Source organism: Patagioenas fasciata, chromosome 32 (genome assembly GCF_037038585.1).
Source record: "Patagioenas fasciata isolate bPatFas1 chromosome 32, bPatFas1.hap1, whole genome shotgun sequence".
Classification (NCBI taxonomy): domain Eukaryota; kingdom Metazoa; phylum Chordata; class Aves; order Columbiformes; family Columbidae; genus Patagioenas; species Patagioenas fasciata.
In genome coordinates, this window is record NC_092551.1 from 2,439,335 (window position 1) to 2,453,936 (window position 14,602).

At 46.8% G+C, this 14,602-nt stretch overlaps 1 protein-coding gene and 1 pseudogene across 4 annotated transcripts in view; one reads left to right on the plus strand and one right to left on the minus strand.

Annotated features, from left to right (window-relative positions):
* Positions 1–256: 256 nt before the first annotated feature.
* The window catches only part of BRD4 (bromodomain containing 4), a 65,826-nt gene continuing 51,480 nt past the window's right edge, over positions 257–14,602 (minus strand). For all 4 annotated transcript variants that reach the window (XM_071800719.1, XM_071800721.1, XM_071800718.1 and 1 more), the window contains exons 17-22: positions 13,963–14,075; positions 13,652–13,811; positions 11,184–11,314; positions 7,924–8,135; positions 5,804–6,032; positions 257–1,758 (exon numbers count right to left, since the gene is read on the minus strand). In XM_071800719.1, the coding sequence (XP_071656820.1) occupies positions 1,690–1,758; positions 5,804–6,032; positions 7,924–8,135; positions 11,184–11,314; positions 13,652–13,811; positions 13,963–14,075 (914 nt within the window). In that variant the 3' untranslated portion in view covers positions 257–1,689. The remainder of the gene's footprint in view (positions 1,759–5,803; positions 6,033–7,923; positions 8,136–11,183; positions 11,315–13,651; positions 13,812–13,962; positions 14,076–14,602) is intronic.
* LOC139826007 (5S ribosomal RNA) lies at positions 5,486–5,604 on the plus strand (annotated as a pseudogene).

The window sequence follows — 14,602 nt, forward strand, 5'->3', positions numbered from 1 at the left end:
TTTTTATTATTATTAATTAATTTTTACCCTTTTCCCCCACTTTTGTACCTTTTTTCCTTTCCTTTTGCTGCTTTTCTTCCCCTTTAAATTTCCCCGCGAAGTTTTAAAGCTTTTCAACGCCCATTTTGAATTTTAAATTCTTTTTTAAGCCTTTTTTTGTTCGATTTTAATGCGATGTTCCCCCTCTTCCCCTTCCCCCCCTCCCCTGTCGCTTGGAGGGCGGGGGGGAGCAAAGAAATGGGGCGAAACGCGGCGATTTTTGTACAAAACCCAAGAGCTGCGTTTAATTCGCGGCCGCGGCGGCGACTTCCCGGGAACGGCGGGAAACGCGGCGGCGGGAACGGCGGGAAACGCGGGAAACGCGGCGGCGGGAGCGGGGGGGGCAGTGTTGGGGGGGGGGGGGGAAGGGGAGGGGGAGGGGGGGGGTTATGGCACCGAGTGGGGACCAAACCGCCGGAGCAATAAAATAAGAGCACGGTAATAAAAGAGCGGCCGGGCGGAGGCGCCGGGGCCGCGGGAAAGGGGGGGGGGGGGATTGGTGGCGCTTTTATTTTTGGGGGGGGGGGGTGTTAAAAATCAACTTGAGGGGGAAAGGGAAAAAGAGTAAAAAATGAGCAAATGGTGGGGTTTTGGGGGAGGGGGAATGGGGGGAAAGGAGGAAAAGAAAATAGAGAAGAAAAGAAGAGGAAAAAGAGAAAAGAGGAAGAGGAAGGGAAGAGGGGGGGAAAACGGAGGGAAGAGAGGAGGAAGAGGGAGGAAGAGGGGAGGAAGAGCGGAGGAAGAGGGGGAGGAAGAGGGGGAGGAAGAGAGGGAGGAAGAGAGGGAGGAAGAGAGGAGGAAGAGAGGGAGGAAGAGAGGGAGGAAGAGAGGAGGAAGAGAGGAGGAAGAGAGGAGGAAGAGAGGAGGAAGAGAGGAGGAAGAGAGGGAGGAAGAGAGGGAGGAAGAGAGGGAGGAAGAGAAAAGAGAGGAGGAAAAGAAAAGAGAGGAGGAAAAGAAAAGAGAGGAGGAAAAGAGAGAAAAGAGGAAAAAGAAGAAAATGGAGGAAAAAAGGGGAAAAAGGAGGAAAAGGAGAAAAAAAAAAGGTGGGAAAAGGGGAAAACAAAAAAGGCGGGAAAAAGGGGAGGAACCGCCCCCAAAGGCAGAAAGGGGCGGGGCTCCGCGTGGCCCCGCCCCCTTCCCCCGCCCAACTCCCTCCCCCAGCCGCCACATGGGTGCAACCCCCCCCACCAACCCAGCCCCCCAAAAAACCCCCAAAACCGTGAGAAATCAACCCAAACCCCACCCCGGGTTATACAGTGAATATCAATATGGGGGGGGGGGCACCTTTTTTTGGGTCCGGGTCGCGATTTTGCCTTCAAGTCTGGAGGGGTTTTCTCGGCGTCTTTTGCTGCGAAATGAGGGGAAACTGAGGAAAACGGAGGAAAATGACCCAAAATAAGTCCGTGGGGGGGGGGGATAAGGCAGAGCCGCCGCTCCCTGCGCCGCCCGAGCTCCAGCCCGCAACTATTTCACCTCTTTTTTAACACTTAACGGAAAGTCCGAAGCTTTTTTTTTTCTCTTTTTCCTGCTGGGGAAAATGGGGGAAAAAAAGGAGAATTTTTGCTTTTTTTGTGTGTTTTTTTTTTCCATTTTTTCTTTTTTTTAAAGAGTCAAATCCGGAGGAAATGAGCCCAAAATCTCCAGGCGGCGCTAGAAAAGGTTTTCTTCGAATATTGCCAATAAATCGCTCTGGAAATTCATGTCGATCGTCGCCGCCATCTGCAATTCAAGGAAATTAAAGGAAATTAAAAGGAAAACGCATCAATTTGGGGGAAATTTTCAATTTTTGGCGCGTTTTGGGGGGAAATTTTCAGAATTCAATGGAATTTTTTAGAATTCAATGGAATTTTTTACAGGGGTCTTTTTGCATCCTCAAAGATTTTGTGTACTCAGCAATTTTTTAGATTTTTTTGGGAAATTCTTGGAATTTTTTGGAAATTCTTGGAATTTTTTAATTTAGCAGAAATTTTTCAGAAATTTTTCTAAATATTCCAAAATTTTTCAGCCCCAAGATTTTAATTTTGGGGGAAATTGGGGAAATTTTTTGCATCCTCAGCAATTTTTTTAAATTCTTGGGAATTTTTTTAAATTCTTGGGAGTTTTTTCATTTCTCCCAAATTTTTCAGAATTTTCAGAAATTTTTCTAAATATTCTGAAATTTTTCAGCCCCAAATTTTTATTTTTTTGGGGGCAAATTTTTTGCATCCTCAGCAATTTTAAAAAATTCTTGGAATTTTTCATTTCTCACAAAATTTTCAGAATTTTCAGAAATTTTTCTAAATATTCTAAAATTTTTCAGCCCCAATTTTTTATTTTTTTGGGGGAAATTGGGGACATTTTTTGCATCCTCAGCAATTTTTTTGAATTCTTGGGAATTTTTAAATTTTGCACAAATTTTTCAGAATTTCTAGAAATTTTTCTAAATATTCTGAAATTTTTCAGCCCCAAATTTTTACTTTTTGGGGGGAAATTGGGGAAACTTTTTGCATCCTCAGCAATTTTTTAAAATTCTTGGGAATTTTTTGCAAATTCTTGGAATTTTTAAATTTTGCACAAATTTTTCAGAATTTCCAGAAATTTTTCTAAATACTCTGAAATTTTTCAGCCCCAAATTTTTATTTTTTTGGGGGCAAATCTTCTGCACCCTCAGCGATTTTTAAAAATTCTTGGAATTTTTTGGAAATTCTTGGAATTTTTAAATTTCGCACAAATTTTTCAGAATTTTCAGAAATTTTTCTAAATATTCTGAAATTTTTCAGCCCCAAATTTTTACTTTTTGGGGGGAAATTGGGGACATTTTTTGCATCCTCATCAATTTTTTGAAATTCTTGGGAGTTTTTTCATTTCACACAAATTTTTCAGAATTTTCAGAAATTTTTCTAAACATTCTGAAGTTTTTCAGCCCCAAATTTTTATTTTTTGGGGGGAAATTGGGGAAATTTTTTGCATCCTCATCAATTTTTTGAAATTCTTGGGAGTTTTTTCATTTCTCACAAATTTTTCAGAATTTTCAGAAATTTTTCTAAATATTCTGAAATTTTTCAGCCCCAAATTTTTACTTTCGGGGGGGAAATTGGGGAAATTTTTCGCATCCTCAGCAATTTTAAAAAATTCTTTGGAATTTTTTAATTTCTCTCAAATTTTTCAGAAATTTTTCTAAATATTCTAAAATTTTTCAGCCCCAAATTTTTACTTTTTGGGGGGAAATTGGGGAAACTTTTTGCATCCTCAGCAATTTTTAAAAATTCTTGGGAATTTTTTGCAAATTCTTGGAATTTTTAAATTTCGCACAAATTTTTCAGAATTTTCAGAAATTTTTCTAAATATTCTGAAATTTTTCAGCCCCAAATTTTTACTTTTTTGGGGGAAATTGGGGACATTTTTTGCATCCTCATCAATTTTTTGAAATTCTTGGGAGTTTTTTCATTTCACACAAATTTTTCAGAATTTTCAGAAATTTTTCTAAACATTCTGAAGTTTTTCAGCCCCAAATTTTTATTTTTTGGGGGGAAATTGGGGAAATTTTTTGCATCCTCATCAATTTTTTGAAATTCTTGGGAGTTTTTTCATTTCTCACAAATTTTTCAGAATTTTCAGAAATTTTTCTAAATATTCTGAAATTTTTCAGCCCCAAATTTTTACTTTCGGGGGGGAAATTGGGGAAATTTTTCGCATCCTCAGCAATTTTAAAAAATTCTTTGGAATTTTTTAATTTCTCTCAAATTTTTCAGAAATTTTTCTAAATATTCTAAAATTTTTCAGCCCCAAATTTTTACTTTTTGGGGGGAAATTGGGGAAACTTTTTGCATCCTCAGCAATTTTTAAAAATTCTTGGAATTTTTTGGAAATTCTTGGATTTTTTAATTTCGCACAAATTTTTCAGAATTTTCAGAAATTTTTCTAAATATTCTGTAATTTTTCTAAACCCAAATTTTTACTTTTTGGGGGGGAAATTGGGGAAATTTTTTGCATCCTCAGCTATTTTTTTGAATTCTTGGGAATTTTTAAATTTTGCACAAATTTTTCAGAATTTTCAGAAATTTTTCTAAATACTCTGAAATTTTTCAGCCCCAATTTTTAATTTTTTTTGGGGGGAAATTGGGGAAATTTTATGCATCCTCAGCAAATGTTTAAAATTTTTGGGAATTTTTTAATTTTGCACAAATTTTTCAGACTTTTCAGAAATTTTGCTAAATATTCTGAAATTTTTCAGCCCCAAGATTTTAATTTGGGGGGAAATTGGGGGATTTTTTTGCATCCTCAGCAATTTTTTTTTTACATTCTTGGGATTTTTTTAAATTTTGGAAATTTTTAGATTTCTCACAAATTTTTCAGAATTCTCAGGAGTTTTTCTAAATATTCCAAAATTTTTCAGCCCCAAGATTTTAATTTTGGGGGGAAATTGGGGAATTTTTTTGCATCCTCAGCAATTTTTTTAAATTATTAAAATTCTTGCAATTTTTAAAAATTCTCACGAATTTCTCAAAATTCTCAGATATTTTCCTAAATATTCTGAAATTTTTTACCCCCAAGTTTTTATTTTTTGGGGGGAAATTGGGGATTTTTTTTGCATCCTCAGCGAATTTTTGAAATCTTGTGATTTTTTTGAAATTCTTGGAATTTTTTTGAACGTCTTGGGAATTTTTTAATTCTCACAAATTTTTCAGAATTCTGTTTTTCTAAATATTCCAAAATTTTTCAGCCCCAAGATTTTAATTTTGGGGGAAAATTGGGGCATTTTTTTGCATCCTCAGCAATTTTTTGAAATCCTTGGGATTTCTCTTAAATTCTCCAGAATGGTTCAGAATTTCCACTTTTTTTTGGTCAGCCCTGAGTGGTTTTTTTTTTTGGTGAAAATGGGGAATTTCTCAGCATCCCCAGGATTTATTTTTCGTGATCCCCATTAATTTCTCAGCATCCCCATCATTTTTTAATTATTTAATTAGTTCAGATACTATCAGGATATACTTGGGGAACATATATATATACATATATATCATATATACAGCCATAGCACCCTGAGAACGCCCCATCTGGTCTGATCTGGGAAGCTAAGCAGGGTCGGGCCCGGTCAGTGCTTGGATGGGAGACCAATGGGACCTGGGGGGGATTAGAAGGGGGTGGTCAGTGGGTCAGAGAGGTTCTCCTGCCTCTCTACTCTGCCTTTTAGTTCAGATATTATCAAGATATACTTGGGGAACATATATATGTATATGTAATACACAGCCATAGAGAATGCCCCATCTGGTCTGATCTGGGAAGCTAAGCAGGGTCGGGCCTGGTTTGTGCTTGGATGGGAGACCAATAGTACCTGGGGGGATTAGAAGGGGGTGGTCAGTGGGTCAGAGAGGTTCTCCTGCCCCTCTGCTCTGCCCTTGAAAAAAGGGTTTAGTTCAGATACTATCAGGATATACTTGGGGAACAGATATATATACATATATATAATCTATACAGCCATAGCACCCTGAGAACGCCCCATCTGGTCTGATCTGGGAAGCTAAGCAGGGTCGGGCCCGGTCAGTGCTTGGATGGGAGCCCAGCTGGGAATAGCGGGTGCTGTGGGCTGAGCCAGCACTGGGCCCTTGTGGCCAGGAAGCCAATAGGACCTGGGGGGATTAGAAGGGGGTGGTCAGTGGGTCAGAGAGGTTCCCCTGCCCCTCTGCTCTGCCCTGGGGAGGCCACATCTGGAAGTTCTCAGCATCCCCATGATTGATATTGACGCTCCCCGGGGGGTTTCCCGGCAGCCCTGTGTTCCCGTCCTCACCGCTTCCCGGCGCCTCCGTTCCTGCTCCCTCTTCCTGGCCATCTCCCGCTGCTGGTCCAGCATGGACTGGGAGGCCTGGGGCTGCGAGCTCTGGGCCTGCGGTGCCGCCGCCGCCGCCGTCACCGTCACCGTCGTCACCTGCTGCTGCTGCTGCTGCTGCTCCTGGCGCCGCCGAACCTCCTCGTGCGCCCGGCGCGCCTGCTCCATGGCGTCCTCGTCCTCCCGGCTCCTGCCCAAACAGACGCCGTCAGGCACCCAAATGGCGACGCGGGGGCTCGGGGGGTTTTGGGGCATTGGAGAGGGCGGTGGGGGTTTGTGCCGTGAGATCTGATTGGGTTTGTGCCATGAAATGGGATCAGATTTGTGCTGCAAGGTTTGATTTGGGCCATGAGATTGGATTCATGCCAGGAGATCAGATTTGGGCCATGAAATGGGATCAGATTTGTGCCAGAAGATCAGATCCGTGCCATGAAATGGGGTCAGATTTGTGCCATGAAATGGGGTCAGATCTGTGCCAGGAAATGGGATCAAATTCATGGCACAAGATCAGATTTGTGCCAGGAAATTGGATCAGATTTGTGCCACAATATCAGATTTGTGCCATGAAATTGGATCAGATTTGTGCCACGATATCAGATTTGTGCCACGAGATGGGATCAGATTTGTGCCACAAAACTGGATCAGATCTGTGCCACGAGATCAGGTTTGTGCCATGAAATGGGGTCAGATTTGTGCCATGAAATGGGATCAGGTTTGTGCCACGAGATCATGTTCGTGCCATGAAATGGGATCAGATTTGTGCCACAAGATCAGGTTTGTGCCATGAAATGGGATCAGATTCGTGCTACGAGCTCAGATTTGGGCCACGAGATGGGATCAGATTTGTGCCACAAAACTGGATCAGATCTGCGCCACAAGATCAGGTTTGTGCCACGAAATGGGATCAGATTTGTGCTACGAGATGGGATTGGATTTGTGCCATGAAATGGGATCAGATTTGTGCCACAAGATCAGGTTTGTACCATGAAATGGGATCAGATTTGTGCTACGAGATCAGGTTTGGGCCATGAGATGGGGTCAGATCTGTGCCAGGAAATGGGATCAAATTCATGGCACAAGATCAGATTTGTGCCAGGAAATTGGATCAGATTTGTGCCACGATATCAGATTTGTGCCAGGAAATGGGATCAGATTTGTGCCACGATATCAGATTTGTGTCATGAAATTGGATCAGATTTGTGCCACGATATCAGATTTGTGTCACGAGATGGGATCAGATTTGTGCCACAAAACTGGATCAGATCTGTGCCACGAGATCAGGTTTGTGCCATGAAATGGGATCAGGTTTGTGCCATGAAATGGGATCAGATTTGTGCCACGAGATCACGTTCGTGCCATGAAATGGGATCAGATTTGTGCTACGAGATGGGATTGGATTTGTGCCAAGAAATGGGATCAGATTTGTGCCACAAGATCAGGTTTGCACCATGAAATGGGATCAGATTTGTGCTACGAGATCAGATTTGGGCCACGAGATGGGATTGGATTTGTGCCATGAAATGGGATCAAATTTGTACCACGAAATGGGATCAGATTTGTGCCACAAGATCAGGTTTGTGCCATGAAATGGGATCAGATTTGTGCCACAAGACTGGATCAGATCCGCGCCACGAGATCAGGTTTGTGCCATGAAACGGGATCAGGTTTGTGCCACAAGACGGGATCAGATCTGCGCCACAGTATCAGATTTGTGCCATGAAATGGGATCAGATTTGTGCCATGAAATGGCACATCACATGAGGTGATTCTGGTGCCATTTTGAGCCCTGAGGTGATTCTGGCGCCATTTTGAGCCCTGAGGTGATCCTGGCGCCATTTTGAGCCCTGAGGTGATTCTGAGGCCATTTTGAGCCCTGAGGTGATCCTGGCGCCATTTTGAGCCCTGAGGTGATCCTGGCGCCATTTTGAGCCCTGAGGTGATTCTGGCGCCATTTGGACCCCTGAGGTGATTCTGGCGCCGCCATTTTGATCCCCGGGCTCAGTGGCCCAAACCCATCCCAAATACACACACCAGGACGCCGGTGGCCACCTCGTCGGCGATGATGGCGCCAATGTTCTCACCTCATCCTCTCCTGCTCCCGCCTCAGCCGCTCCTTCTCCCTCTCCACCTGCTCCGCCTGCGCCTTCAGCGCCTTCTCCCGCTCCTCCTTCTCCCGCGCCGCCCTCTTGAACTGCTCGAAGCTGTCACTGGAGGACTTGGCCGTGGAGGATGGCGTGGTGGGATGTTTCTGCACCAGGCTGGCCCAGGAGCCCATGTTCTTGATCTTCAGGTCCTGCGGAGAGAAGAACAGCAAGGTTCAGCAAGGCCGAACCCACCAAATCTGTTCCCCGTCATGGCGTCATCCACGCAAACGCTTCCCCAGGGTTGGAGAAGATGGTGGAGGCAACATCTCCTCCCACAAAACCCAAACGGGTGCGACCAGCTCCTTGTATTCCAAATCTTGGACCGGTTTGGGTTGGAAGGGACCATCAAATGGCACCCAGTGCCATCTTCACCAGCTCAGGTTGCTCAACACCCCGTCCAACCTTGACCTTGGTTGTCTCCAGGGATGGTTCATCCACCACCTCTCTGGTCAACCTGGGCCAGGCTCTCACCACCCTCAGCATCAAGTATTTCTTCCTTAGGTCAAGCCTAACTCTACGCTCTTCCAGGTGAAAACCGTTGGGCCTTGTTGCGACAGGTTTTTGGTTAAAAGTCTTTCTCCAAAAAGGTGAGAACCTCGAGTTCCTCAAACAAGCTCAAGATCTTCAAATAAAGGCCTTTGGGCAAAGTCTTTCTCCAAAATTTGAGACCCCTAGGTTCCTCAAAGATCTGAGAAGCTCAGGATCTTCAAATACAGGTCTTTGGTCAAAAGTCTTCCTCTAAAAACTTGAGAACGAGTTCCTCAAGGATCTGAGAAGCTCAAGATCCTCAAATAAAGGTTTATGGTCAAAGTCCTTCTCCAAAATTTGAGATTCTCGAGTTCCTCAAAGATCTGAGAAGCTCAAGATCTTCAAATAAAGGTTGGTGGTCAAAACTCTTTCTCCAAAATCTTCAGATCCTCGAGTTCCTCAAAGAAGCTCAAGATCTTCAAATAAAGGCCTTTGGTCAAAGTCTTTCTCCAAAATTTGAGACCCCTGGGTTCCTCAAAGATCTGAGAAGCTCAGGATCTTCAAATACAGGTCTTTGGTCAAAAGTCTTTCTCTAAAAAACCTCGATCATTGAGATCCTCAAGGATCTGAGAAGCTCAAGATCCTCAAATAAAGGTCTATGGTCAAAGTCTTTCTCCAAAATTTGAGATCAAGTTCCTCAAAGATCTGAGAACCTCAAGATCTTCAAATAAAGGTCTTTGGTCAAAAGTCGTTCTCCAAAATCTGAGATCCTTGAGTTCCTCAAAGCTCAAGATCCTCAAATGAAGCTCTTTGGTCAAAAGTCTCTAAAAACTTGAGAACGAGTTCCTCAAGGATCTGAGAAGCTCAAGATCCTCACATAAAGGTTTATGGTCAAAGTCTTTCTCAAAAAATTTGAGATCCTCAAGTTCCTCAAAGATCTGAGAACCTCAAGATCTTCAAATAAAGGTTTGTGGTCAAAAGTCTTTCTCCAAAACCTTGAGATCCTTGAGTTTCTCAAAGAAGCTCAAGATCCCCAAATAAAGGTCTTTGGTCAAAAGTCGTTCTACAAAATTTGAGACCCTCAAGTTCTCCAAAATCTGAGAACCTCGAGTTCCTCAAAGAAGCTCAAGATCTTCAAATAAAGGTCTTTGGCCAAAAGTCCTTCTCTAAAACTTGAGATCCTCAAGTTCCTCAAAGACCTGAGAAGCTCAAGATCTTCAAATAAAGGTTGGTGGTCAAAAGTCTTTCTCCAAAACCTTGAGATCCTCAAGTTCCTCAAAGAAGCTCAAGATCTTCAAACACAGGTTGGTGGTCAAAAGTCTTTCTCCATCTCTCTTAGAAGCCCCGTTTATAGACGGAAAGGCCACAAGAAGGTCCCCCTGGAGGCGTCTCCAGGCTGGAGAACCCCAAGTGTCCCCCCAGTCGTCCTCATGGCCTCCTCTGGACCTTCTCCAACAGCCCCATGTCCTGAGGGACCCGGAGCTGGATGTGGAACTCGAGGTCTCGTCAAAGCCCCGTGGAGATGAATCACAGAACAACGTGGGTTGGAAGAGGCCGAGAGATGGAGTCCAACCCCAACCAGCACCTGGTGAAGGTCCCAGCTCCACCAATTTTGGGGAGGTTCTATTCCCAATTTTGGAACATTCCATTCCCAATTTTAAGGAGGTTTCACTCCCAATTTTGGGAGGTTCCATTCCCAATTTTTGGGAGGTTCCATTCCCAGATTTTGGATGTTTCATTCTCACTTTGAGGAAGTTCTATTCCCAATTTTAAGGAGGTTCCATTCCCAGATTTTGGATGTTCCATTCTCAATTTTTGGGAGGTTTCACTCCCAATTTTGGGAGGTTTCACTCCCAATTTTGGAAGGTTCCATTTCCAAATTTTGGGAGGTTCCATTCCCTATTTTAAGGAGGTACCATCCTGAATTTTGGGAGGTTCCATTCTCAGTTTTGGGAGGTTTCATTCCCAATTTTTGGGAGGTTTCACTCCCAATTTTGGGAGGTTCCATTCCCAGATTTTGGATGTTCCATTCTCAATTTCCGGAGGTTCCATTCCCAATTTTTGGGAGGTTCCATTCCAAATTTTTACAAGGTTCCACTCCCAATTTTTGGGAGGTTTCACACTCAATTTTGGGAGGTTTCACACTCAATTTCGGGAGGTTCCATTCCCAATTTTTGGGAGGTTCCATTCTCAGATTTTGGATGCTCCATTCTCAATTTCCGGAGGTTCCATTCCCAATTTTTGGGAGGTTCCATTCCAAATTTTTGCAAGGTTCCACTCCCAATTTTTGGGAGGTTTCACACTCAATTTTGGGAGGTTTCACACTCAATTTCAGGAGGTTCCATTCCCAATTTTGGGCAGTTTCACTCACAATTTTGGGAGGTTCCATACCCAGATTTTGGATGTTGCATTCTCAATTTCCGGAGGTTCCATTTCCAATTTTTGGGAGGTTCCATTTCCATTTTTTGGGAGGTTCCATTTCCAATTTTTGGGAGGTTCCATTTCCATTTTTTGGGAGGTTCCATTTCCAATTTTTGGGAGGTTCCATTTCCATTTTTTGGGAGGTTCCACTCCCAATTTTTGGGAGGTTCCATTTCCATTTTTTGGGAGGTTCCACTCCCAATTTTGGGCGGTTCCACTCCCAATTCCGTGAGTTTCTTCCCCACTTTTGGGCGGTTTCACGCTCCCTTTTACATCATTTCCCCCCCATTTTTGCCCGAGCCCGTTACCTTTTTTGGGGCGACGGGCGTCTTGGGCTCCTGCTTCTGCCGCTCCTTGTCGGGCGCTCCGGGCTGGGGGGGGTTCTGCTCCGGGGGTCTGATCACGGGTCGGCCCCCCTCCAGGGGCTTCAGCTCCGGCCCTGGAACCAGCGGCTGCGTCAGACGGGGGGGGACCCCGGGACGCCAGAAATGGGGGTGACGGGGACTCAGACACCACATTTGGGGTGATGGGGGTCTAAGCAAGCAAAGTGGGGGGTGTCAGCCATCAAAATGGGGGTGATGGGGTGTCCGCCACCATTTGGGGTGTTAAGCGCCTCCACTGTTCAAATTGGGGGGTGATGGGGGTGCCAGCAAAGTTTGGAGTGATGTGGGGGGACTTGGTCAACAAAATGGGGGTGATGGGGTCTCCACCATCAAAATGGGGGTGATAGGGTCTCTGCCACCAAAACTGGGGTGTCAGACACTGAAATTTGGGGTGATGGGGGGGTCTCAGAAATCAAAATGAAGGTTCCTGGGTGGTCTCAGTAAAATTGGGGTGACGGGGGCTCAGCCACCAAAATAGGGGTGATGGAGTCTCATCAACTGAAATGGGGGTGATGGGGTCTCAGCCACCAAAACTGGGGGTCACAGGTGTCTCCACCACCAAAATGGGGGTGATGGGGGGCTCTGCAATAGAAATTGGGGGGTGATGTGGGGCTCAGCCACCAAAATTGGGGTGATGGGGTCTCAGGCACTGAAATTGGGGTGATGGAGGTGTCTCAGCCACCAAATTAGGGGGTGATGGGGGTCCCTACTACAGAAATTGGGGGGTGATGGGAGTCTCAGGCACCAAAACTTGGGTGATGGGGTCTCCACCATCAAAATGGGGGTGATGGGGTCTCAGCCACCAAAATGGGGGTGATGAGGGTCTCTACTATAGAAATCGGGGGGTGATGGGGGTGTCTCAGGCACCGAAATCGGGGTGATGGGGTCTCCACCATGAAAATTGGGGTGATGGGGTCTCCACTATCAAAACTGGGGGTGTCTCAGCCACCAAAACTGGGGGTGATGAGGGTCCCTACTATAGAAATTGGGGGGCGATGGGGGTCTCAGGCACGAAAAATTTGGGTGATGGGGTCTCAGGCACTGAAATTGGGGTGATGGGGTCTCCATCATCAAAATAGGGGTGGTGGGGTCTCGGAAACCAAAATTGGGGTGATGGGGTCTCCACCATGAAAACTGGGGTGATGGGGTCTCCACTACCAAAACTGGGGGTGATGGGGGTGTCTCAGGCACCAAAATTGGGGTGATGGGGTCTCCACCATGAAAACTGGGGGTGTCTCAGGCACCAAAATTGGGGTGATGGCGTCTCCATCATCAAAATGGGGGTGATGGGGTCTCCACCATGAAAACTGGGGATGCCTCAGCCACCAAATCTGGGGGTGATGGGGGTCTCAGCCACCAAAATGTGGGTGACGGGGTCTCAGGCACTGAAATTGGGGTGATGGCGTCTGCACCATGAAAACTTGGGTGATGGGGTCTCAGGCACCGAAACTGGAGTGATGGGGTCTCCACCATGAAAACTGGGGTGATGGCGTCTCCACAATCAAAATTGGGGGTGATGGGGGTCTCTACTATAGAAATTGGGGGGTAATGGGGGTCTCAGCCACCAAAACTTGGGTGGTGGGGTCTCAGGCACCAAGATTTGGGTGATGGGGTCTCAGGCACCAAGATTCGAGTGATGGGGTCTCAGGCACCAAAGGTGGGGTGATGGGGTCTCCACCATGAAAACTGGGGTGATGGGGTCTCCACCATCAAAATGGGGCTGATGGGGTCTCCACTATCAAAACTGGGGGTGTCTCAGCCACCAAACTCAGGGGCGATGGGGGTCTTGGGCATCGAAATGTGGGTGATGGGGTCTCAGGCACCAAAATGGGGGTGACGGGGTCTCCACTACCAAAACTGGGGGTGATGGGGGTGTCTCAGGCACCGAAATTGGGGTGATGGCGTCTTCACCATCAAAACCGGGGTGACGGGGTCTCAGACATCAAAATGGGGGTGATGGTGTCTCTACTATCAAAACTGGGGGTGTCTCAGCCACCAAATTTGGGGGTGATGGGGGCTCTCCTACAGAATTTGGGGGGTGATGGGGTCTCAGTCACCAAAATTTGAGTGATGGGGTTTCAGGCACCAAGATTTGGGTGATGGGGTCTCAGGCACTGAAACCGGGGTGATGGTGTCTCCATCATCAAAATGGGGGTGATGGGGTCTCCACTACCAAAACAGGGGGTGACAGGGGTGTCTCAGGCACCGAAATTGGGGTGATGGGGTCTCCACCATCAAAACCGGGGGCGGTGGGTTCTCAGGCACCAAAACAGGGAGAGACGGCACCGTGGACACTGCAATTTGAGGGGAATCTCAGCCACCGAACTGGGGGTGCCGGGGGGTTTCTCAGTCCCCCAAAGGGGACCGCTGGGGGTCCCAGCCCCCCCACTCACGCTGCGGGCCGTGCGCGGGCGCTTTGCCGCCCTCGGGGTGCTTGGGCGGCTCCTGCCGCAGCGGGGGGCTGAAGGTCTCGTTGCGCACGGCGGGCGAGTGCATCTTCTCCTCCTTCCCCACCAGCGGCTGCGCCTGCACCACCGAGGCGGCTCGCATCTCCTGCCGCGGGGAGAAACGCGTCAAAAAGCGGCCCGAAACTCGCAAAAACGGGCCGGAAAAAGGCGGCGGAACCCCCCGCCCCACCTCATCCCAGCTCCCCGATCCTCGGCGCGTTTCGGCGCCGGCGGCTCCGTGGTTTTGGTGGTTTTACCTGTTTTTTTGGCTGGATGGTTTGTTGAGGTGGCGACTGGTGGACCAAGCCCTGGAACGGCGGCATCTGTGGGGAATGCATCATGAGAGGGGAAGGGGCTTCCCGCAAGTGACCTGCGAACGGGTTTGGCATCCATCAGTTAAAGCGGCCGGCAGCGCCCAACGTCACCCGAAAACGCCGCGCGCCGCCGCGGGAACGGCCCCTCCTCCCGGCTCCGTATTCGGCGCCTCCGCGAGCGAACGGGGGCGTTCGTTTGGGGCCTTCTGATCGTTCTACGGCAACGTTCTTGGTGTCAAAGCGGTCCCGGTCGCATCATGGAGATTCGGGATCTCCGTGAAGGTTGAGCACCATGGGCATGTTGTTCTGGCTGGAGATGTTCTCCATTGGGAATGTTGGTGGTGGCACCATCAAGCCCGTGGACACCATGGAGATCCGGGATCTCCGAAACCAACCATGAAGGTTGAGCACCATGGGCATGTTGTTCTGGCTGGAGATGTTCTCCATTGGGAATGTTGGTGGTGGCACCATCAAGCCCATGGACATCATGGAGATCCAGGATCTACCAAGCCAATCGCGAAGGTTCATTTCCATGACTACGTAATCCTGGCTGGAGATGTTCTCCATTGGGAACGTCAGTGGT